General features: G+C 40.2%; 2 protein-coding genes across 2 annotated transcripts; both read left to right on the top strand.

The window, feature by feature from the left end:
• Positions 1-329: 329 nt before the first annotated feature.
• On the top strand, positions 330-15468 carry PWP2 (PWP2 small subunit processome component). The gene is made up of 21 exons (XM_015883844.3): positions 330-381; positions 454-566; positions 945-1039; positions 1328-1427; positions 2151-2294; positions 2776-2911; positions 3325-3542; positions 4341-4484; positions 5433-5503; positions 6524-6660; positions 7389-7537; positions 7666-7813; positions 8722-8872; positions 9199-9379; positions 10298-10445; positions 11234-11342; positions 11761-11826; positions 12038-12256; positions 13618-13768; positions 14709-14783; positions 14955-15468. The coding sequence occupies exons 1-21, from the start codon at positions 364-366 to the stop codon at positions 15109-15111; spliced, it is 2730 nt and encodes a 909-aa protein (XP_015739330.2). The 5' UTR covers positions 330-363; the 3' UTR covers positions 15112-15468.
• A 1288-nt stretch (positions 15469-16756) lies between these two features.
• On the top strand, positions 16757-22098 carry GATD3 (glutamine amidotransferase class 1 domain containing 3). Its single transcript, XM_015883857.2, has 7 exons — positions 16757-16934; positions 18037-18089; positions 18771-18884; positions 19225-19344; positions 20096-20188; positions 20460-20616; positions 21086-22098. Exons 1-7 carry the CDS (start codon positions 16821-16823, stop codon positions 21212-21214), a joined length of 780 nt encoding a protein of 259 aa, XP_015739343.2. The 5' UTR covers positions 16757-16820; the 3' UTR covers positions 21215-22098.
• Positions 22099-25656: the final 3558 nt, after the last annotated feature.

Below are 25656 nucleotides of genomic sequence, written 5' to 3' on the forward strand. Positions count from 1 at the left end.
ATTTCCATCTCCCTTATGGCCCAAGCTGCTTTCCTTCAGAAAGGCAGCCTGGTGTTTAGGTGATGTGAGGCTGTAGGGAGAGGCAGCGGCGTTGTGTCCTGCTGCAGGTCCGCTGTGACAGGCCGGACTCCCGACCCACACAGCTCCAATAGATCCCCTGAGCCCAGCTCGGATTATGTCCGCTGGACTCTTAAGGTGAAGCCATATATATGAAGGAATAGAGGCGGGGCGGAGGCTCCTCTGTCAGTCCGCCATTCCCTCCCTCAGCACGGAGCTGTCTCCTCCCCGGTGCATGCGCTGTGCTGTCCCGCTGCGTAGCCGGGCGCGCCGGTGGCGTAAGCTCCACGTTTTCTGCATGCCGCCATGAAGTTCGCCTACCGGGTGAGTGAGTGACTTAGTGGCGGCCCCTGCCTCTCCCCTTCCCGTCTAACCATCCCCCTCCTCTCCTCGCAGTTCTCCGGCCTGCTGGGCACCGTGTACCGCCGCGGGAACCTCAACTTCACCCGCGATGGCAGCTGCCTCATTAGCCCCGTCGGGAACAGGATCTCTCTCTTCGATCTGAAGAAGTGAGCGAGACCCGGTGAACCTCCCCTCTCCCTCCGGGGGCAGCGTGCGGGGCTGCGGCCCGACCCTAGAAGAGGTTTATGATGTCAGGGGGAAATTTTTCACTGAGAGGGTAGTGATGTGCTGGCACAGCTGCCCATAGAAGCTGTGGTGCCCCATCCCTGGAGGCGCTCAAGGCCAGGTTGGATGGGGCCCTGGGCAGCCTGAGCTGGTAGGGGGCAGCCCTGGGGTTAAGGCTGGATAATCTTTAAGGGCCCTTCCTATCCAAACCATCCTATGATTCCAGGCATCAGGCCGTATTTTGTTGATGCCAGACATAGCACTCATTTCTGTGTTCTTGTACTCATTTTTTAATTTTTTTTCTCGTCATCTTCTTGCAGTAATAAATGTGAAACGTTCCCACTGGCCACACGGCTCAACATTGTGTGTGTGGCGCTCTCTCCAGATGGAAGCCTTGCCATCCTTGTTGATGAAGGTACTTACCCAAATACCGTATTTGCTTTATAAAGGAATGAAGCATAGGTACTGCATGAAAGCAGGTGTTTAACCTTACAACAGTTCAGAAGTGCTCTGCTTTAACAATTAGTTTGGATTTTCTGGGGAAGGTTTTAAAAAGCAACTGATAACTTTGTTTCTTTTATTTACATTGTTAAGTAGTTTCCGAGGGGGTACTTCATTATTATTATTTTAATAAGGGAAAGCTAAGCTTTGTAGGGTTATGCTTTTGGTGGACACTGAATAATATCTGTATTCTCCAATGCAGAGGGAGCTGCCTTGCTCATCAGTTTGATCGGTAAATCTGTGATACATCAATTTCATTTCCACAAGCCAGTGCACAGTGTCTCCTTTTCCCCTGATGGCAAGTAAGTGAAACGTGTGTGCTTTAGAGCAAAAGAAGTGAAATTACCTCATAAACTGGTTGTAATTATTAAAAACATTCTGACCAATCAATCAGGGAATTTTATTTACAAATTTGGGGCTGGACCAGGGCTTCTTCATCAGGAAAGTTGAGAGGAGAAAAGAAAAGGAAGAGTAAAGCTTGGCAACAGTCTGGGAAGGTGGCTGTTGTGTGTGTTGTCTATGGTAGAACTTCTAGAATCGTAGAACACTTGCTATGAATCTTAACTGTTCTCTTCATATTATAAGAGAGGTGGAAAAATGTGGGGGACTATCAGTTCATTGTGGAGCAATTTTGCTGCTGGCTTGGTTTAGTTTAGACAACTGTATTACTGAAAGGAACAGTTTTCTGAATTGAGTGCTTCTTTTCATGGCCCTTATGCTTTAAGTGTCTGGTCACCAAGCCAAAGTGTAGTGATATGAGATAGCGGGGAGCATTAAAGAGTAAGAAGAAAAGGTGTAGACTTCCCTTTTGGCAATATTTCTCAGTTAAAGTGACTTGAGATAATTGTAAATGAATTTTTCGCTTGGAAGTTGGAATCGCAGTTCTCTATTAAGGAATTACACTGGCTGTGGGGCAACTATAAAGGATGTATGTTATGTTGTTCTGTTTTATTGCAGGCAGTAGTGGAAAAATAGCTTACTTTAACAGCTTTGCCTGCAATTCTGCTTTTTTCCCTTTATGACAGGAAGTTTGTGATTACGAAAGACAATGTTGCTCTTATGTACCATGCTCCTGGGAAGAAACGAGAATTCAATGCATTTGTTCTGGACAAAACTTACTTTGGTCCATACGATGAAACAACTTGTATTGACTGGACTGATGATTCCAAGTGAGTTGTTAAACAGAAACACCGTCTACCTGCTCACTTTGTTAGTGCTATTTGCATGTATGCATGTATTTTCTTTGCTGTAAAGTGATTCTAGCTTTAATATTTGGATTATACTTTAATGAAATACTGTGTTATATGTCTCGCATACACTCTATATATATGGTGTATGAAGTATGTAAATACTGTAGCTAGGCAGACTAGAAGGTATGAACTAAGTATGTGTTAAGGACCAGTAGTGCATTCTTGCTTGACATTGTCCAGTCATTCATGAAAGAAACTTATTTCAGGTATGAACATGGCTGACCCTTTGAGTGTATTTAATCCTATGTATCTTTGCAAGAGTAAATTAGTACTCAGTTTACAAACCTCATGTGTAAAATGACTTGTAAAGTGCTGACTCGTCTTCCTATGTAGAATGTTCTGCAGCCAGTGATAGTCTTAAAAGAGAGCATTCTAACTCAAATAGCTTTTTTTTTTTAAGGTGTTTTGCAGTTGGAAGCAAGGACATGTCTACATGGGTGTTTGGAGCAGAGCGATGGGCAAACTTGATATATTACTCACTTGGTGGGCATAAGGATGTAATAGTAGCCTGCTTTTTTGAAGAGGACAGTCTCGATGTATGTATACAATGATTCCATGTTTCTAAATTTTTATATGAAAGTATCTGAAGTACAGTCTTACCTTTAGGAAAGGATGTGGCTGTGTTGCTGTCTCAGAATCTCATCTTCAGTGATCATGAGTTTAAAATTTCTTCAGTGTTACAAGAAGTAAATGTTAAAGTGAGAGTAATTTAAAGGACCTCCCCCTCAAAAAAAAACAAAACCCAAAAGTTACAGCTTTAATTATGAAAGGATTAATTAGTTGTAATTCCAGCTGGTAATAAAATTGCCTAAGTAAAATATAATCCCAGTGTTAGATTGTAGGCTCCCTATCCCTTCTGTAGTATCCCCTTGTGTAGTAATTAAAACAGGGCAAGAGCTTTCAAAGAAGTCTGTTACACGATAATCACAGGTTTTTGTTTCTGTTGTAGCTATACACAGTTAGCCGGGATGGAGCTCTCTGTGTGTGGCAGTGTGACACAGAGCTTGATGGTCTGAAGCCCATGCCCCCTAAAGAAGTTAGACAAAAGAACAGTGTAAAAGATGATGATGGATTTCTTGAAGAACCCAAGGGTGAAGAAATTCGTGGAAAAACCAATCCAAATGAGCAGGAGATGAGAGAGAAGGTTAAATATACACGTGTGGCAAAGTAAGTGATTTTCTTTTATCCAAAGGCAGAGCTTTTGTGGAAGTTTGCTATGTTGAGCAGGTACCAGGTAATCTGGTCTTAAGATAGTTGTTATGTTTAGCTTTGCTGAAAGGAGCACAGTGTTTATAAGGAAACTAGGGGGGGAGAAATGGGATTTCAGAAGGGGTAACCAGGAGTGCCAGACATCAGGCTTCTCTTCCCGGTTTCTCTGATTGTAAAGGAAGTGTATGGAAAGTGCCCTACCCCAGACTGTTGAATGCTCTGTGGAGCATTGCTTCCAGGCAACAAAGAAATCTGGAATATATAACTGTTGAATAATGTTCAGCACTATCATGGAGTGCTTATGTTTTTATTTCCAGTAGGAGTTATACCTGCAAAGAAATGGAGAGAAACTTCTTCACTAGACGTATGGTGCTCACAACTATTGTCTCTGTAGGAGGCTCGCATATATTAGGATAACCAGTGAATCCATGAAAACCACCTGTGATGAACAGAGGTGAATGCATAGTGCAATTCCTCTGAGCTTAATTTTAGACCCTTATGTTGCTTATGGTCAGGTTTCACTTCTGATAGATAACTACATTTGCAGCTATAAACACTCTGGAAGAGAAAAGGGAAGAGAGTTAGTTCTTCAAGAACTATATGGGAATATACATATAATTAATTTCCACCACTTTTTTTTCCAGTGCTTTTGAGATCTGCCATAGGATACTGTTGAAATACTCAACCTGTATGGAATTGGAGCTATGAGAGCATTCTTCTCTTTTACACTGTTTCTCTTATTTCTTTGATGCTCAGGTATTTTTTCAATAAAGAAGGAGATTTTAATAACCTGACATCCGCAGCTTATCACAAGAAAACACACCTGCTGGTCACTGGTTTTGCTTCTGGAATCTTTCACCTCCACGAGCTTCCGGATTTCAATCTGATACATTCCTTGAGGTGAGATAGGGGTTAGTGGTTGTTTGACTTGGGAGTGGGGGCTGTTTGTTTTTTGTCTTTGTTTGTTTCTTTGCTTGAGGAGACACCATATTTACTAGTGATGGATTAGTATTGGGAGCACAAAAATCTTACACGGGAGCATTGATTTAGTGTTGTAATTTCTGGAAAGGCAGAATCATTGGTAAACTTGTGTTCAGTTTTGGACCCCTCACTAGAAGAACAGTACTGAATTGCTGAAAAATGCTCAAAGAAAAGCAGCAGAACTGGTAAGGGGATTAGAAGATGGTATTTGAGGAGTGGCTGGAGGAACTGGGAGTGTTTAGTCTAGAGAAATAGAGGCTGAAAGAAACCTTATTAGTTTCTCCAACCACCTGAAAGGTGGCTGCAGTGAGGAAGAAGTTGGTCTCTTTGGTGACAAGTGATAGGATGTGAGGAGGTGGCCTCAATTGTTCCGTGGGAGATTTAGTTTGGATATCAGGAGGAATTTCTGTTGTCAGTTTCTTTGTAGCAGATAAAGCTAATAGAAAAAGAGAAGTAAAAAAAAAATCAGTGTATTGAAGATAGCTTATAAGTTGTACCTAGGTTGGAGAAGATAACATTTTTTTTCTATTGCTGTATGAGCCTAGCTAAAGAATGCATAATTTCTTTGTACAACCCAGAAGAATCCACAGTATTTTGTTTTCTTGAATTTGGGAAGTTCTGCTCTGTTACTGACGAGTGTGTCTTCATTTGGGATATGGATGTTCTTGTCTTCATTGTGAATAAAGCAGCATCTGTTTGATGTTTCTGGCTATAGTAAAGGAAGGTTTTAATGCTGCTTTTGATGTTACAGTAATCTTGTTCTTGCTTGAAGATAGGAAACAAACTTTGCTTTCTCAGAAGTTTCCAGTTTTATCACACAAGGCTTGAAAATGCAAGTTTATTTATTGGGTAATTTTCTTTCTTTAGTATTTCAGACCAACGGATTGCTTCTATTTCTATCAACTCTACCGGTGACTGGATCGCTTTTGGATGTTCAGGTTTGTGAACTGTTTGATCTGTATTCATGGAAAAATGAGGAATGCTATGGCGAACAAATCCAAATTCCTCCTGCCCTTCCTGATTCCAGATGTTGAAATGTTAATAATCTACAGACTCATCTCCATAGTGTCTGTATGTGTCCCTAACCAGTTTGTCCTCAGAGTTCCTGTGATTCATGGAGCTAGAATAAAAACAAATGAAGCTTCTATTCTTTGAATTACAACTCTTCATTAGTAATGTACTTCATAGTACGCTCTTTTTTGGGGCTTTCATCTTTTATCCATAGCCACTTCTTCTGACACATGGCATTATACAAAGTAAGATGAATGTTCATACGTCTGCTTCTGCCCAGTCCATAATGGTTAGCACGGTTACTAAGTTTATATCTTCAGACAGCCCTGCTTTTCTTTCCAGTTCATCTAGTCAAAAAATTAAAAGGTAAAAAGTTGCCATCTCCTTCATTGCCCTTGATGTTGAGGCGTGGAGGACTGGAAAGCCGCAAGCTACCTTGGTTATTCATTGCAGTGACCACTTAATAAGGTCAGTTGCCAGTCAGATGACAACAGCATCTTGAAGGTGAAATTGCAAAATGAACAAATGAATTGACATAAACAGAAAAATAAAAGTTCTTTCCATGCATATTTTTGATTTTTGGCTGTTTATCAACATCCATCCATTTGTTACAAAAACTGTTAAAAACTGTTGTAGAACTGAGGATATTAGGCCAAGTAGCAGACCCTGGTTGTTCAGGAAATTAATCTTGAACTTGTGAAATGAAAATTACTTGTATTAAAATTAATATAGAGAATCATAGAATCACCAAGGTTGAAAAAGACCTAAAAGATTGTCCAGTCCAACCGTTCACCTATTACCAATAGCTCCCAAGAGACATAATACAGCCTGTTTGCATCAACTTTTTTTATTCTTTGATTGTTAGGTGCAAGTATGTGTTTTTTGGTGTGCATTACTAGGTTCTATCATTGGATTCATAATTCCTATCAGTCCTTGTGTGTTCGCAGGTTTGGGTCAGCTCCTGGTATGGGAATGGCAGAGCGAGTCCTACGTGCTGAAACAGCAGGGCCACTTCAACAGCATGGTTTCATTGGCTTATTCTCCAGATGGGCAATACATAGTAACTGGAGGAGAGGATGGGAAAGTGAGTGACAGTATTACTGAATTACAGACTTAAATTGTAAAAAGATAGTAAACACCTTTGAATTTCCATTGTATGTAGAAAGCTGTGTTACTGTAATTGATACCTGTATTTTTTTGTCCTTGGTTTTCTTAGATGTTTTAATTTGTCTGCACAATGTATGCTTTGATTTGCTGTTGGTATGCTCTGCAAATTATAATCTCTTGATTCTCAAATGTGCTGAAGATAGCATCTGTCCATCAGAAGTTTTGATGGGGTAAAAGAAAAGACCTGCCACTTCATAGTTTCTACCATTCATATTTAAAATCAACCAAGACCCCTAAATCTCAAACTGCAGATAACTGAACTTCTAACCTTTTTTGTTTGGGGGAAATTTGAAATAACATTTCAGTTGTAGCTTTTTGAAAGGGCTCACAGTTGGTTTTGAATTTGGTGCTTGAAGTTGGCAGGTCAGAGTTGAAGAGTCTGAAATGTTTGAGTTTTCCTTGAAATTTTAGCTTTATTTCAAAAGTGTTTTGTCTCCACTTAATTTATATGTTTATTTGCCTGTAGAGGTCTAATGACAAGTTTGAGCTCTGCCTCTTTCACACAGTCTTCTCCAACTGTATTGAAAGTTCCTTATGCTGTAAAGAGTTTTAGACCTAGTTTTTCTTTACTTTTCTGCTTGCTTATATGTTCGTTCTGAACTGCTGGTGGAGATTCCAGGAAGGCTTTTCTGATCTCTCTTGCAGGTGAAAGTGTGGAACACTTCAAGCAGTTTTTGTTTTGTCACTTTTACTGAACACAGCAGTGGCGTAACTGCTGTAACTTTTACTTCTAGTGGTTATGTAATTTTGAGTGCTTCCTTGGATGGAACAGTGCGAGCCTTTGATCTGCACAGGTAACTTTTCCTAAAGCTTTTATGTATCATTTAGTTGTCTTTTTTCCCCACCCAAAATGCAACAAACTGTCGATTGATGGTACTTTTACAGCTCTTTGTAATGGTTTTTTTTTTCACATTTACTATAGGTACCGCAATTTCCGTACCTTTACTTCTCCACGACCAAGTCAGTTCTCTTGTTTGGCTGTGGACTCCAGTGGTGAGATTGTGTCAGCTGGTTCCCAGGATTCCTTTGAAATATTCATCTGGTCAATGCAGAGTGGGAGGCTGTTGGATGTAAGGACCCACAATGAATTTTTGAGTAATGAGCTCTTTCTAGCTGCTGAAGTAACACAAATATTGCTGGAAGTATTACTGTGCTACCACGCTGGGAAAGAGAGTTTTCAGTCAACTAGTTGTTCAGAATTGTTCTTTTCTACATATTTTCTTAAGGAACTAAAGAAAGTGTAGGTGCTGTTGTAAGATCAGTACAGATTGCGTGAATAGTTTTGTTGATGCAGAGTAGGGGCATGATTTTTTTTTGTATGGTTATTTAATATGGAGGGTGGTAAAACTATCAGTTTCAATCTCCAGTGTCTTGCTGCTAGTTTGGATTTACTCTCTGTGGGGTACAGTTAATTATGGAGAGTCATTGTCATTTGTTGTTTTCAGTTCTTTAACATTGTACATCTGATGGTGAATCAGATAAATTGAACAATTCATATATTTAATTTGGTGTGGATGTTGAATACAGAGCATTAGTAATATCTCAACATGTACTTGAGTGGATTTTCAGAGTTTTGGGTTTAGTTCCTCTCCATTATTTCTGTTGAGGGGAGTGGGAGCTCCATGCTTGAAAAATACTTACTACTCTTTGTTACCAGTTCTTCAGTGTTGCTCTCCTGATAAGTCAGGGAAAGAGGACTATTCCTAAGTCTTCATCTCTGTAAGGACTGTATGCATATATGCATGCATGAGAGTGGTTATAGGTACCTGTACAGTGGTAGCACTTCAGCAATTTTCTTTTCAGTTTATTTAAATAAAAAGTTGAGAATCAGTGTTATGTCATCCCTCATATCCAAAAGCTACCACTAGTGTTCATGGACAAATCAGGTATAGTCTTATTGCTGTATTGAAAGTTTATTGAACACATACCATATGAACTTCAGTTTCTCTTACCTATTTCCATGTGATCCTTTTATTAGGTCTTATCAGGACACGAGGGCCCCATCAGCAGTTTGTCTTTTAACCCAATGAAGTGTGTTCTTGCTAGTGGCTCTTGGGATAAAACTGTCAAGTTATGGGATATGTTAGACAGCTGGAGAACTAAGGAGACGCTGATGTTGAACTCTGATGGTAAAATCTATTTCATATCATACAACTGTCTAATACAAATGTATTTTTTTCTTAATACTGGAAACAAAAGGTTGAGTAGTTCTCTGTAGTACTTAATTAGCAGTGCAAGAAATCCTTTTTATATACTACCAGCTCTAGCTATATAATTAGCTGAACATATATGTTGTCTGGAGAAAAAATACTGTGACACTTGTTAATCATAAGCTTCTTGTGGTAGTTGAGATGACATACTTGAAAAATGTGGGTATTTTTTCTTAGATAAACATACGATCTTTTCCTAGGAAAAGTTAAGGCTGTATTTTAACTGTTAATTAAATTCTTTGCAGTACTTGTTGTCGCTTTCCGCCCTGATGGCAAGGAGCTTGCAGTTGCGTCTCTGAATGGACAGATAACATTTTGGGATCATGAAAATGCAGTCCAAGTTGGCTCAATTGAGGGAAGGCATGACCTTCAAATGGGAAGGAAGGAGCTTGATAAAATAACAGCCAAGCAATCAGCCAAAGGAAAGTAAGTGAACAAGAGAGCCATTGAAAAGAGGGTGCCATGCTGGCATTTGCTTTAGAATTGGGTTTTTCTGCTTGTTTTTTACATGAAGATTTCAGAGCGCATCTGCTGTTCAACTGTTTTGATTCAGACTCTGGATTTTAAAAGATTTCTGGTGTTGACATCTGGATGTATCTACTGTGTTGACCACCTGATCAGCGTCACGCTGATCGTCTGTTCTCTTTCACAAGCTTGTGTTTCCAGCGTAATACTAGATTGTTATGAGGTTTTCATTTAACAAAAGTGATGGCTCTTTCAAGTGGATATGTTGTTATGTAAACATTATGTATCTATGACTGTGTAGGAAGTTTTTTTTTTTAAATCAATGTGAATATGCTGTGGGATTCTTACACATTACTATGTATGTGAAATAATTTTTAAAGCCAACTCGAATTTATTTGCTTTCAAATAGTCTAATACAGACATCTTGTGTTCCATTCCTCTCTTTTTTCATTGCTGCACAAACCTCCCTTTTCCTTCCTATTGCTTCCCCTCAAAATTAAATAATGTTTCTTAAAAATGTATTTTTTGGTGTTGAAATCAACCACCTTCTTTCTTTACACACCTTGGTGTTTTTTTCCTCTCTTCTCACCATTCTTAGTGTTTCACAGAGTACAATTGAAAGCTCATTTGCAGGGTTGCAGCAGGGCGTCAGAAGTACTGATGTACTTGAAAAAGCTTTGAAGTTTTAATTTGCTCGTGATTCTTCCATAGTAAAGCACCGAAAGCATTTGATTGTAGTAAAATATGTTAACATGTGAATGAAGGCCTCTATTACTTTTACAACTGAATGATTTCTCTTATGTATCTTCACATTGCACGTGAGTCTTTTGGCTTGAAGTGGCAGTGAAATTAACCATTTTTTTTCTTTTTATTTACCAGATCTTTTACCACTCTGTGCTACTCAGCAGATGGGCAATCCATTTTGGCAGGTGGATTGTCAAAATTTGTTTGCATTTATAATGTCAAAGAACAGATTCTTATGAAAAAATTTGAGATCTCCTGCAACTTTTCTTTAGATGCAATGGAGGTATGTGGCTGTAGTGGTCGGTTTCACCCCTTACTGCACCAAAGCTTTGACTTTGGATGTAACTACTAATTTAAACAGGATCCCTGGATATTTTGATGCATGGATTTGTTTTCTAAGTTTTGTGCAGGAGAGAATCACAGAATCACAGAATTATCAAGGTTGAAAAAGACCTAGAAGATCATCTAGTCCAACCATTGCCAATACTTTCCAGCTAAATCATATTCATCAACACAACATCCAAACGTTTCTTGAACAGTCCCATGGTCGGTAACTCCACCACCTCCCTGGGCAGTGCATTCCAATGCCTGACTACTCTTTCCGAGAAGTAATACTTCATAATGTCCAGCCTGAATCTCCCCTGGTGCAGCTTAAAACCATTCCCTCTAGTTCTATCACTGATTACATGAGAGAAGAGGCCAACCCCCAGCTCACTACAACCTCCCTTCAGGAAGTTATAGAGAGCTACAAGGTCCCCCCTGAGCCGCCTCTTCTCCAGAGATATAAAAGGAAGTTATTTCTTAGAAAACAAAATTGTTACCTGAAATGTAACTCACTAGAATCTTTCTAGCTTACAATGTGTCTGTGTTAACGAGCAAAATCCTTTTAAGCGTAGTCAGCCAGTTAACTTAAAATTAATGGAAGTCTTGAAGACTGATGTTTTGTACTGAGCTGATTTTCTTGTGTCAGTTTCTTGTCTTGAATGTTCTTGAGTGTTATGGGATATTTTCAGTTAATAGAGGTGTTGGAGAGGAGACTGCGCAGTGAATGGAACTTCTGTGTTTTTATAGGAATACTTAGATCGGAGAAAAATGACTGAATTTGGCAGCATGGCTCTGATCGATGAAGGTGCTGGAGATGAAGATGGTGTTGCTATTCCTCTTCCGGGAGTAAAAACAGGTGTGGCTTTTGACTTTACTGTCTTGTCTTCCTGAGGATCAAAGTCTTTGTTCTAAAGTAGATGCCAGATATGAAGGCTTTGAATTTGAAATCCAGCTCAGTTTTTGTAGTAGACTTGAGTCGTCTGTGGTTTTAAGGGTTTATTATACATGTACCACATTCAGCGCTATATGGATATACTTGTGAGACCCACATTTGTTTCCCAATTCTGTGCTTTGCCTCTGATCTTTCAAATGACACCACAAAATTCAGTCCTGACATTTTGTTTAGCTTATTTTATGATCTCCTGTGCATGTCTTTTAACTGCCAAGTTTTGTTTCACACTGTTCAGCATGACTCTAACTACTCTGTTATCACTGATATGTAGACCACAAACTTTTGGAGGCTGTATTAAATCCCTTTTCAACTTCTCTTTTAGGTGACATGAGTTCTCGACACTTCAAACCAGAAATAAGAGTAACTTGCCTGCGATTCTCTCCTACAGGCAAGTGTTGATTGAGACTGTGATTTTTTTTTTCTTTCCTTCCATGTGAAACAAATAGACAAGTAGAAGAGCAAAGGGGTCTATCAGTGATGCACTGTTCCCTGTCATGCATGTTGTAGGCAGCGGGGCATCATCTGTTTGTTATTACTGTTGTGCTTGCATCCTAGAAAACTTTAGCTTTGTACCTAAACAGTCTTGTTTCCTTTTCTAGGACGAAGCTGGGCAGCTACCACCACCGAGGGTCTTCTTATCTATTCATTGGATGCTGGGCTAATTTTTGATCCTTTTGAGCTGGATATTGATGTTACACCGAGCAATATACGCAAAAAGCTGCATCAGAAAGAATACACTGTGGCTATTGTCATGGCCCTTAAGTTGAATGAAAAGAAGTTAATTCAGGAGGTTATAGAAGCCATACCTGGTAATGAAGGTAAGTGGATCTTCTGTGTAATTTGACTGAGCTAATTTTAAGCAGAGACGTTTTAGCCAAATAAAGTGAAGCATAAAGGGTAACGTTTCTCTCTATGGAAAGGAGAGGGGAAAAAAAAAAAGAGAGCATTCAAATGCTTCAGTCTTTTTACAGTTGCTAAAAACTGGGGAAGAAAGGATGATCTGCTTAACAAAAAAACAATCAAACAAGCTGTCCTCCTTGGGTTAGACTGGTAAAATTATAACATGTTGCTGTATTGTTATCTAGTGACTTTACAACACGGACTTTGCTCAGGTCCGGATTTATGCCAAGTTTTGCATTCGTGAAGATAAAGCAACTGATGTTAGAAGGACTTATTAAATTTAACATGACTTAGCAATGCACCTGCGTGGTGAAGAGAATCAGCTGATGTCTGGGCTGTACTGTCGAGAATGTAGTCAGCAGCTTGAGAGAAGTGATGCATCTCTTCTGTTCAGTACTTGTGAGATTGTATTAGGAGCATGGTGTCCAGTTTTATACTATCTCATACAAGAGATACTGTTGTTCTGGAGCCTCCAGGAGAAGGAATTGGAAAACTATTAGATGGCCAGAGTACACAACAGCTGAGGAGGTACTGAGAGGATGAAGCATGAAAATTTAGGTTGTTGAAATCCACTGTTAACAGAAGGAATATGGGACTGTTTCTTTAACATAGAAAGGTAGATTGACTTGAATATTATGTAAAACTGTTGGAGTGGCTGCAGAGAGTAAGAATTTGTTAATTTGAATTTAATTGCATATATAGTAATAAAATAGTAATATAAGTAGTAATTGTATATAATGGGGTCGTCGATGTTCTGAACAATTATAAATTGTTTTTCATAGTAACCAATTGCTAACAGCATTCAGGTAATTCCTCTGTGAGCAGGCAGCTCTGGATCTTTGCAAGCGTCCTTTATTGCCTATTGCTATTATACTTTCCTAGTTCTACTTAATAGTTCTACAAGAACTATAAAATCAGGAGCAACAAGACTGTGGTTAGGATCACTTAAGGAGGGAAGGAGACAGGTAAAAGTTCTGGAGGTGAGATGGTTGGAGAGTATCCTGTTAGAGGGGGGAAAATACTATTGCACATCTTGGGTAAGAGGAGAGTTTTTTTTCTTGCTTTTAAATCCAGTAGTGATTGGGAGACTCAAAAGGAAAGGCTTGTTGAGAAGTTTTGGTACCGTGCCCTAAAGTAGAATATTGAACACTGAATAGTTGCCAAAGATCATGTTATGCTTCTCCACATCCCTTCCTCTGGTCTCATTCTTGCTATTCCAAACAGTTATTTAACACTAATGTCTGTGTTTTTTTGTTCTGTTTGTTTCCTCTGTACACAGTTGATGTTGTCTGCTCATCGCTCCCAGATCTGTATGTGGAAAAGGTGTTGGAGTTTCTGGCCTCTGCCTTTGAGATATCTTGTCATTTAGAGTTCTACCTTATTTGGGCTCATAAGCTGCTCATGCTGCATGGACAGAAATTAAAAACCAGGTGAGCTGCTGTGAAAATGAAAAAAACAATAAGCATTTTAAAGCTCATTTTAAAGCAGTTTAGGACAGAACTGGTAGATGCATACGTAGGAATTGAAACAACATGCTTTTTACAGCTTCTTTACTATCAAGTTTACCATCTCTTTTCAGTAGTGCGTGGGGACAGGATTAGGAGTAATGGGATGAAACTACAGCATAGGAAGTTCCGCACGAATGTGTGCAAGAACTTCTTTACAGTGAGGGTGACGGAGCACTGGAACAGGCTGCCCAGGGAGGTGGTGGAGTCTCCTTCTCTGGAGATATTCAAGACCTGACTGGACACCTACCTGTGTGACGTGGTGTAGGGAGCCTGCTTTGGCAGGGGGGTTGGACTACATGATCTCTACAGGTCCCTTCCAACCCCTACAATTCTGTGATTTTGTGATTTGGGGGTTTTTTGTTTTTAATGGTAGTGTACTTTGAGTACAGATGAAGGATAACAAGCTTGTATTGGCTGCACTTCATAGAGTTACCTTGTGATTACAGCATGCACTGTTGGCTTCTTAGTAAGTGCATTGACGTCTTACCAAGCTCTTCACAGGGCAAGCCTGCATAGTTTTGAATTGTCTCCTCCTAGTATAAGTGAAATATATAGTGAAAAGTCTTCTCTTAGTATTTGTTGTTTGGGAAGTAAGTTAGTACTTGAAAGAAATTGTCGTTACAGCAAGAAGAATTTAATTGTTCATGCCACAGCGTGACGTTAATAAAATGTTTGGCAGTAGATAATTTGTATCAAATATAATCATTTTCAGCACAATCAAAAGCAAAATGCTTTTGTTTGTCTAATGTTAAGTTAGACAACGATGTGTATGTTTGTTAAACTTTTGAGAACATAGGAAAGTACTTTATTTTTACATATAAATACAAATTACAATGCAAATTTTATATTTTCTCCATTTAAGGTCACAGAAGCTGCTCCCCATGATTCAGTTTCTTCAGAAAAGCATCCAGCGTCACTTTGAAGATGTTTCCAAGCTGTACGTATTGCTATATTTTAAAGTTTAAATCAAACCCCTTCACTGTAGTGTAGAGTAATTTGAAGGACAATAGTGTAGCATTAGATGTTTCAAGACCTTCTGCTTTTAGAGGTGTTTATACTTTAGGAGAAAAGATGTGATCTTGTTTCTAACATGTTCTTATTTTTACAGCTGTGAATGGAATATCTACAATATCAAATACGCATTGGCCATTTCACAGCAGCGGGGCATGAAGCGTGTGGCAGAAGCATCAGTAGATGAAGAAGACATGGAGTCTGACAGTGATTATCTTATGCAAGAAGTTCATAATGACAATTTCAGTTCCTAGTTATTCTTCATGGGAGGAAACCTAAGACAATGTAAATTTATGCAGTGGTATTCACTGGGACTGAGTGGCCCTCATAGTGGCATAATTTAGCTCTTTTTAACAGCATGGAGGGGTTACAAAAGTGGGAGAGATTTAGGATAGACAGTGCCATCTGTGCTTTGTGTAGCCTCTGTCCATAACACCACTGACTTGCTGCTTGACAGCGTTGATTTCTTAGCTTTTTTTTTTTTATTGTTCTCAATTTCAGCTAAGATAAGAACATGTTTTTATCTGTGAAGTTAGAAGTATGACTGGAAGAAATGCATTCTTTATTAAAAACACATTGTGTATAGATTAAATACTAAGAATTAATTTTAATGTGGTTTTGTCATACTTTGTGATGGACTCTTTTACCTCTGTTTTTATGTCATTCTTAGTGGGAGGGCTGCTTATTGCTCTCAGTTTGTTTGTTTGTTGTTATAACACATGCATATTATTGGAGCACAGTTAGGAGTAAGAGGACCTGGTTTTCTTGTCTATATAACTTCCAGTCATTGTTTATTAATGTGAAAATTGGAAACTTCGGTTTCCTTGCTTATGGGAATTGGCTAATAATGACACTGAGGTTCTGAATGCAAAGAACTATATCCATGTTTCTGTTGTTTTCAAGGCATATGTTGAAAGGGCTTTGATTTAAGGTGCTGCAAATAATAACAGTAAGCCAGGATTGATTTTTGTTTTCAGTCTATTCTGTTCTTCTGGATTAATTTTCTGGTCTCTTTCTACTCTTGGAAAAGAGGCGTGAATATAGAAAATGGTTGCAGGGAAAAATAAGTCCAAAATATGCATCAGTAGTCAGTTCTAATACATCAGGCATGTGTAGTAGTCAGTTCTAAGATTTCAATATGTAACATTAATGTGCACTTCCTACTTAAATGAAGCTTACCAAATCCCTGCAGTGTTTAAGCTAACCCAGAGAACATATTATGTGTCAGATAACATGATTATGACTGTTAACTATGTGACCCATAGCTCTAATTACTTTGGGACTGTCATGATAGTAGCTTTGTGTAGTGTAGAAGAGGAGTTTGCTGTTCATTGCTGGCCAAGTTTATCCCTAAATTTTTAATAGTCTGTTGGGTTGGCGTTGTTATGTTTGTAATACACAAAACTGGGGGAGAATTTGATCTGATCCTGTGTAGATGTCTACTTCAACAGAAATATTGTGAGAAGCTCTTTATGGCATCAAAACCGATTGTAGTGTACCGTGGGAAGAAACTGGGGCAAAGGATACAGCAATGCTCATTGAATCATTACATATGTATCCATCTCTGCAATGGAACTTTGCGTTCTAGCAAATGGTCCTTAGCGATGGTCTTTACTAGGAGAGTGGTTAGGCCCTGGAACAGGCTGCCCAGGGAGGTGGTGGATGCCCCGTCCTTGGAGGTGTTCAAGGCCAGGTTGGACGGGGCCCTGGGCAACCTGATCTAGTAAATGTGTATGTTTGGTGGCCCTGCCAGGCAGGGGGGTTGGAACTACATGATCCTTGAGGTCCCGTCCAACCCGGGTCATTCTGTGATTCTGTGATGGTCCTCCTCGCCTCCAGAGGGAGCCCCAACACCCCAGCCAAGGGCGCAGCGGCCTCCGGGCTTGGCCCACCCCCTGCGGCCTGCCCGTCTCCTGCTCCGCGCTCCGCCAGTTGTCCGGCCTCGCTCCGAGCTCCCCCCGCCATGTTGCCCGCCCGCGGGCCGGCGCTGTGCTCCGCGCTGCGGCGGGCTGCGCCCTGCGGCTTCGCTTCCTTCCACTGCACCGCCCGCCGCCCCCGCGGAGCCCGCGTCGCTGTGGTGAGTGAGTTATGTGGGGGAACGGCACAGCGCAGCACGGGGAGGAAGTTGGGTTCTGTGCTTACCAAAAGATGAAATAAAAACATAACAAGTAAAGATCAGTTGTAAATATCAGGGCAGTGAAACCGAGACAACAAAATATTGCTGGTCTGATGTAGTGAAGTGGTGGTGGAACATCCAGTTCACTGCTATCAGACTTGAAGTGGTGAGCTGAAAGCCCCTCCAAATCCCACGTTTCTAAGGCAGTTACACTTCAGTTTCTGTTCATGTATCTGCGATAAAAAAACTTATATGTTTCAAAAAAAACAGGGTAAAGCCAGGAGGGAAAGGGGGAAATGGACACTCTTCAACTGGATTTTTTCCTTGGAGAAAACAGAATCAAAACTCAGAAGTGTTCATTTATATACTTTCAAGAGCCCTTTGGATTTTTGTTTGTTCTTACAACCTTTTTTATATTCCTTTTTTTTTTTTTTTTTCCTCCTTCCTTCTACTTTGTGAAAGATTCCCTTCAGCCATACAAGAACAGCTTATTGCTTTGTGCTTTTTCATCTCCTTTGTGTATGAGCAAACTGAAGGTAGCATTACCATGGTAATAAAATGTAGTTAATGTTTCATAATTGGTTTGAAAGTGATTTAACTATTAATCTGTGATTTGGATCCTCAGACAAAATGCAGTGGCAGGTGACATAGCTGGTTCTAAGTGCCATAAGTGCGCTTCTGACCCACTTGGGTTTGATGTACATCTAGGTAAGAAAGTGTTTTGCACCTCAATGACACTTGATATATCGGATAAATGGCACTCAACTCACTGCATTCATGATATTGTGCCAGTTTATAAACTCCAAGGAACAAGTACAGGAGCAAATAAATAGACTCTGGTTCTCTTCGAGTCCTGGCTGCCTGGGGTGGGTAGCTAAAAATAGAGAATGCCAGTTCTGCTGTATGTCAAATGGCAGTGCTGGGATTAATAGTGTGATGCTGGCTGCCTTGGCAAAGAGTTTGTCCTGAAGTTATTTCAATCCTCCTATTTATTTCATTTAAAATCTAAGAAGGACCTTAGAAACTTTTGTATCACTTGAAGTGCTTAATTTTCCTACTGCAGGTCTTGTCTGGCTGTGGTGTCTACGATGGCACAGAAATCCATGAGGCTTCTGCGTAAGTTACCTTGTGAAACTGTGGGCTCAAAAGAAGTCTGCTTTACATTAGTGCACCCCACTGAATTCATTTCTGCAATCCGTGGTGTTGAACTTTCTCTGAGTCATTCAGTGTCTTGTCATGGTTTGTGAAGCTTTTGTCAAAGCATAGCTGGGAGCTTGCGTTGCATTCTTGCTTCATGATCCCTGTCCAAAGATGCAGAGCACTGCAGGTGGTGCCAGAGCAGCAAATTAAGAGACTGTTTTTCCTTCAGAAACAGAAATTCAGATTTCCAGAATCAATTTCAGCAGAGATAAGTAGGGACTTAGTTTTGTAATTGTCTGGAGTTTTCATTCCTGGGGCTAAATTCAACACTGTTAAATGTTAATTCACAAGTTGAATTGTTAACTCTTACTATTTGTTGGTAAGAGATCTTTCACCTAGATTGAATGTGCTCCCAGTGTTGTCTGGAGGGGAGCACTGAGCAAAGAAACTTTTCTCCAGCTTTCCTGACCCATCTGACTTTCTGTTCTACTCTGAACCTTGGTGTTACGTGGAGGGATTTGCTCCCTCTTTTGCTCCTACTTTGGTAGGATGTGTTCCTCTTTCTTCAGAGTCAGGTGGGATGTTTGTAGGAAGACATACAGGTAGATAAAAACTCTCTCCTAAGGTTTTCAGCATATTTTGTTTCTGCTTTCCTAGCGTACTGGTACACCTTAGTCGTGGGGGAGCTGAGGTTCAGATGTATGCTCCTGATGTTCCTCAGATGCATGTTGTTGACCACAGTAAAGGACAACCAGCTGAAGCTGAGTCAAGGTAAAGCCGTGCTAATGTGATTTCTATGACTTCTGGGTATCCACCTTAGGTGTTTTTCAGAGGCAGCAGCCTTTAACTGAACTGGGAGCACTTTGTTGGCTGGCTTTAACAGCTTGATGCTAGCTGGTGCTTCGTTGGATATTAAAAAGTAATAATTCTGGAGGTGATTATACATGGCCTCTTAATACCAGTGTTTCCTGGTGGTGATATTTTAAAAGGATCTGTAACTTTGGTTATTGAATGCCACATTTCTCACTTCCTCCCTTCCTCTGCCCAGACTTTCCTTATGTTCTTTTGTGTGCAAATGCTTAATTTGTGTCAATGCGTGTCATTCTTCAAGGAATGTTTTAGTGGAATCTGCAAGGATCGCTCGTGGCAAAATCAGTAACCTGGCTAAACTTACAACAGTGGACCATGATGCTGTGATATTCCCTGGTGGATTTGGGGCTGCTAAAAACTTGTGAGTGACAATTAAATACTAGATTCCTTCTTTGTAATTCACACGGTAAAATCATAGAGTAATAAATGGCCTTATTTAACACACGTGTAACTGCTACTTAATAAGGAAAACTCCATTCATATTGTTGAAGTGCTGTTTGTGATGGTTTCCAGTTAGAATTCTTATTGGCATTACCAATATTGGTGAGAATTGTAGGATGATGCACATAAAGTACTTTTCCCCTGCCTTTGTGATGATTCTTTTTGAGGCTGACTGAGGCAAGTGAAGGTAAAGCTTCATTAGCTTCAGGTGCTGCTGGTGTCATCCTCCTTTTCCTTCATGGCAAAAAGTATTCTCTTGCATTGGTAACTATAAAACAATAACTAGTTAAAAAATAAATTAAAAAATAAATTAATTATGGATGAGCCACATGGAATTCTAATTGTTTTTTTCTTGGCTTTGAGAAATTTGACTATTATTTTCTCTATGGATTTTTCTGTGTCAACATTGCTGTTCTTCTCAGTAATCCTAGAAAGCTAATTTAATCCTCCTTTTATCTAGGTGCTTACTTTAAATAAGTAGCTGTGTAACATACTAAAACCTTAGAAGTGAATCATTTGGACTAACCCATTACTGGTCAACTGCAGCATCAATCTACTTTTTCAGGAAGTATGATGTTTGTACCGTCCTCAAGAGCCAGGAGTCAGGGCAGATAGATATCCTTATTTGTACATTTATGGTATGGTGTGCATAAAGTTTCTTACCGTGGCAGATCTACGTTTGCTGTTGATGGGAAGGATTGCAAGGTGAACAGAGAAGTTGAACGTGTCTTGAAAGACTTCCATAAAGCGGGCAAACCTATTGGGTATGTATGTTAATCAGATAGAAAGAAAAAAAACCCAACTTCTTTTATTTTATCAGTTGTATCTTGTTTTTAAGATGTTTTTTTTTTTCAAGGTATGTGTGTGTGGGGGGGGCTTGTTTGTGAAAGAAGAGACTTAGAAAATGTTGAGTGGATGTTGCTTTGCTATGCCTTTCAGATGTGTAAGACTGCATCCATTTGAATATTTCCAGTCGTGACCAAGTTTTGAAAGACTGCCATCACAAAATTGTTTCTGTAATCCCCTTTGTTGTAGTCTTTGCTGCATTTCACCTGTGTTGGCAGCCAAAGTTCTTTCTGGTGCTGAAGTAACTGTGGGCCATGAAGAGGAGGAAGGTGGCAAGTGGCCTTATGCTGGAACGGCGGGTGCCATTAAAGAGCTGGGAGCAAAGCATTGTGTGAAGGAAGTAACTATATCCTTTCCTGATAATTGCTACACAAAGAGTTTAGTAATGTGTCACTATGGTAATGAATATGTGCAGGATCTGTGCTTTTCTGCTAGCACTGTAGTTTAGAGGGTATATATAGTTTGTTGTTAGTTACCTTTGAGATACGTATTTTTTCTTTTCCTGAAGGCTAAAGCTCTGTTCAAACTGTACTCAGAGAGAGGCATTTTATTGCAATCAGTAAGTTCCATGCACTTTCTTATGTTTCTTGGTGATGCCATTCTTACAGATCGCTCTTGCGGTGTTTGCGTTTCTGACAATATAGTTTCTACTCAGGTTATAGGTTGCAGCTGCCTTTACAGCTGAACAGTATCAAGTACTTGGAGGTGTCCATTTATGGGATAGTAGAGCTCTAAGGTTATGTCAGTGATGATTTACTTTGCAGGTACCATCTGCAAGTGAGTTGCAGGCTGTGTTTTCCTTAACTTCTTTTTACGAAGCTCATGTGGATACAAAAAACAAAGTGGTGACTACCCCAGCATTTATGTGTGAAACAGAATTACATAACGTCTTTGATGGCATTGGGGCCATGGTGAAGAACGTGCTAAAATTAACTGGCAAATAAAACGTCTACTTCTGATGTAAAAACCAGAAATGTTTAAGTTTAGGGGGTAGAACTAACAGCAGTATGGACCAATGGAAGTATTTTTATATGCTTTTCCTGTTCACAGTCTGACAATCTCTTTTATGAAGCTGATTGACTCCCAGCTGTGCTGTAGGGTTTTTGTGAAAGCTGCCTGTGGAAAGGCTTACACTGTGCAAACAATCCGGCCTGAGACACTGAGCATTTTCTTGAGCTTTTTCAGCTGGAGGGAGCTGTGCAGATGTGTTCGGCAGCAGTCACCACAGTGCACCAGTATCGAGTCATTTCCTTGAGGACAAAAAGCAATTGAAGTTGCTTTCAGAAATGGAATTAGGATGTGTTATAGAGACACAGCAGATGCAGTGCCACTGTATCCATCCAGTGGATGAAGAATGGTAGTAGAGGGGAGTTAGAGCATAATTCATTGTTAATGTGCTCAGATCTCTGTCTATGAACTATAAGCCAGGGCCGTCTGTCAAGGTAATAGATATCTTCCACATCCTACTGCTGGCTTAAAGTTAATTAAGAGATTTCCTCTTCCATATTGAAAAATCCTGTTTTCACCAAGGAGCCATTCTGGATATCAGCACCTTAGCTGTCACAGTATTAGCAGTTGGAGAAATTCATCCATTGGCCCATTATAGCTAAAAAAGGTCTTGAAAAGAAGGGAAAAAATATCTGCAGATGCGGCGCACAATTTTTTTAAGGATAATATCCTGATTAAAGTAGTTGCATGACTAACAAACGGATAGAAGAAAAAATCTGAAAATAAGCTCACTTTCCCTGCTTCAGGGTGATAAAGCTTTCTCCAAAGGAACACTGAATGTCTAAAATAATGATGTATAAATAAATTAATATCTGCCTTTATCTCATCCTCGTCCTTCATTTTTGTTTCATAGCTGCCTCTGATAATTTGTTTATATATTCTAGCTATTTTTCTGCTTTTCGGTTCCCTTTACGTATCTGTGATGTTTTTAATGTGCAGAATCCAGCATCTCCTTCCTCACCTCCCGAGCTACTTGCCACCTATCTATTCATCATGAAACAACGTTTCTCAAATGGATATTATCACTTTGCTTGGTCAGTGTTCATGAAAAATGTGGTTTTGCTTCTCAAGCTTTGTAGCACATGATCTATTCGTTGTCATTAAAAATCACGTTAGGATTTAGAAGATCTGAAGTTGCCCTCCAAAGGCTTTGTTTCGTGGGGGACTGCATAGACATCCTTTGTGCAGATCACAGACTCCAGTGCAGTTACTAAGAAATCATGCACTGTCGTCATGGTAGCAGACCTGCTTCTCAGAATGGATTTTGGACATATTCTGAAACAGTGATTGGAGTTTGGCTTCTGCTTCACATTCCATCAGAAACTGTCACAAATCAGAGATGGTATTCAAATCTCCAGAGTACAGGGAGACCAGCTGACTGTTCGCTGTCATCTTATACAAAGTGATCTCAACTCAGCTCAACTTTTCCTGTTGGGAACTACGAGTTAAGTCTTCATATGAGCAGCACTTGGCATAGCAGGGCTGCATGTGCGAAGTTGGGGTTTCTCATATCAGTAGTACCTAGTAAGTGTATCTTTAGTGGCACAAACCCTTTTTTTCCTCTTGCTTAGATTCAGATGTGCTGAGAAAGAAGATATTCTGAAGAGATTACTACTATCTTATGTGGTTGTTGTAAGTTAGTTACAAGATCATTCAGATGGTGCCTCCTTTTGCCTCTTAAAGTTGCAGAATCACTGACCTCAAACTGGAAGGGACTCACAAAGATCATGGAGTCTAACCCCTGGCTCCACACAGCACCACCCAGAATCAAACCCTGTGGCCAGGAGTGTTGTCCAAATGCTTCTTGACTGTTGCCCTGCGGAGCCTTCACCCTCTGGTGAAGAACCTAACCCCCAACCTGGCCACCCCCTGACACAGCTCCATGCCTTTCCTTTGGGTCATGTCACTGTCACCAGAGAGCACAGATGGGCAAGATCTCTCCTGGCCTCTGAGATTCTTTCTTGAATAGAGTTACTCAAATAACGAAAGCTACTAATAATCCACTGTATGCCGTTCTAAGCAGATACAGTGTTGGCCATGTTAACCGCTAAGTTACTGACTTCCAAGTTGGAATATCACAGAAAGTTACGCTTAGAATCAAGGTTGCAAATCACATTTTGGAATATCTTTCTACCTTTATTTTACTAGGGAAAGTATTATTAAGGATGAAAGAATTGCCTGCCTCATTTGCAAGAGGCTGTGATCCTACAATGCTGTATGGAATACTGACTTTCAATACAAGTTTTTTTTAAGGTATTTTTAGCACGTTGTTTGACTTTGGTGGAAGATGTATGTTTATCTTCTTGGCCTTCAGCCAGTGTAAATTTGGTGGGGAATTCCGTTTGGAGGTTCATAAAGACATTTGCCAAGCTGGGTTTTTCCTTTCATTCTCTAGGGATGTTTGGAGCTGCTTAGAGGGTTGCTAATTTCAACTGAGCGGATAGATATTTTGGATCAATACGTTTAGTTAAGCACTACCAGAAAATGAAAGTGAAAAGGTTTGCATTCTCTGAGCCCCCACAAGGAGGCATGTGGTATCTGGCTTATGGATCTTGTGATTTTTTTATCTGCAAAAAAATGTTTTTACTGCAGCGGAGTGGCAGGGTTTGAGAGACACCCTTCGTTTTTCCCCTGTGGTTTGTGGTGACAAGAGAACGTTTGTCAAGCGAATGCCCAGCAGAGGGCACTTGGGGAACAGCGGTAAGTGCAGGTTTTCACCGAGCTGTTGGGCACGATGTTCCAGCTGTAGTTTTCTAATGGCATTTTTATATTAATATTTTGGATGCGTGGAGGGAGTCAAACAAGTACTGATCCCTGCTTGTCTAATGAAAAGAAATAGAAGTCCCATTCTGTCATAGTGAATGCACTTGTCCAGCTCTCTTCTTAAGACCCATTCCTTTTATGTCGTGACTTCATATTTATCCCCATGAAAAGATACTATCAAAGGTGTTTGTATTAAGCTGAGGAACCTTCCCCATGATATGTTTAGCATTGAAAAATGAGATAAAAGTCAGTAAAGTTGTAAAAGTATATGATGCTGCAGTTTAGGTTTTTTAAATAATGGCACTTTTATAGAAGAGATGACTTAAAAACAAGATTTGTAGGGAGGGATTTTTGTCATGCCAAGTAATGCTCTTGGGAGGAAACAAACTGTTTCTTCAAGGGTTTGTGGGTTTGCATGCTAGCATTATCTTACAGGAGGCTGTGGCAAGATGGGGGTCAGTTCTTCACCCACATAACAGGAGGGACTGGCCACAAGTTGCGAAAGGGGAGGTTCAGATTTGACATAAGGAAAAGTTTCTTCTCCAAAAGAATGGTGATGCAGTGGCACAGGCTGCCCAGGGAGCTGGTGAAGTCACTGTTCCTGGAGGTGTCAAAGAACTGTGTAGGTGTACTGAGGGATGTGGGCAGCGGGGAAATATCACAGATAGGTGGATAGCTGGACTGGATAATCCTGTAGGCCTTTTCCAACCTCTATAATTCTATTAACTGTGTGTATACAATTGTAAATAAATAAATGTCAGCTTGGATAATCACACATCTGCAAATAATTGGAAGTTGTCTGCATTCCAAGCTTGCAGTTGTTGGTTCCAGCTGTCTTTTTTCCTCCTTGCCATGGTTTGCAGTGGCTGAGGGAAGGCTTTTCTTTGTTGTTGCATAGGTCAGCCTTCACCCTCAGAAGAATGAAAAAGCTGATAGACAAGATGATTTCAGTGGTGCTCAGAGCCTCTGGGAGAAGAGGCAGTGTGAGAGAGGAAGAGAAGGGACTAGGCTTGGGCAATTCCAGAAACTGAAACAGCATTTGCAGCAAGGATTGCAGTATCCATAGTGATGTAATTTCCTGCTGTGTATTTAGGAAATGCCTATTTTCAGTATTGTTTTATTCAACTGCTGAGTAGTGTGCTATGTGAATGGTGCTTTCAGACTTAGCTGAAATAAGAGTGAGAATTCTACACCAGTGTATCTTATTGGTGCCCTGATGATGATCTGTATGGGCCATTTGTCTTGTGACATACAGAACTGAAATGATGTCAAGTGACAAGTATTAAAGAATAACCTCTCTGTAAAATTAGTCTACATGATACATGTTGTTTTTGTCTTATCAGTGTCACTGTCACACATGAAAAACTTGCTTCAACAGTCATTCTTTTACTAGAATAATTCACAAAGATCACTGAAGGATTTCTGTAAGGTAGTAGATGGCCATCTTGTGTTGTCTGCTTTTGTGGCCTCCAAAGTACTGCAAGTGAGAGAAACAGGCAGGGCTGCCCCCACCAGCTCAGGCTGCCCAGGGCCCCATCCAACCTGGCCTTGAGCACCTCCAGGGATGGGGCTCCACAGCTTCTCTGGGCAGCTGTGCCAGCACATCACCACCCTC

The sequence above is a fragment of the Coturnix japonica genome, chromosome 1 (genome assembly GCF_054131305.1).
Source record: "Coturnix japonica strain WE chromosome 1, WE-NBRP24, whole genome shotgun sequence".
NCBI classification, from domain to species: Eukaryota; Metazoa; Chordata; class Aves; order Galliformes; family Phasianidae; genus Coturnix; species Coturnix japonica.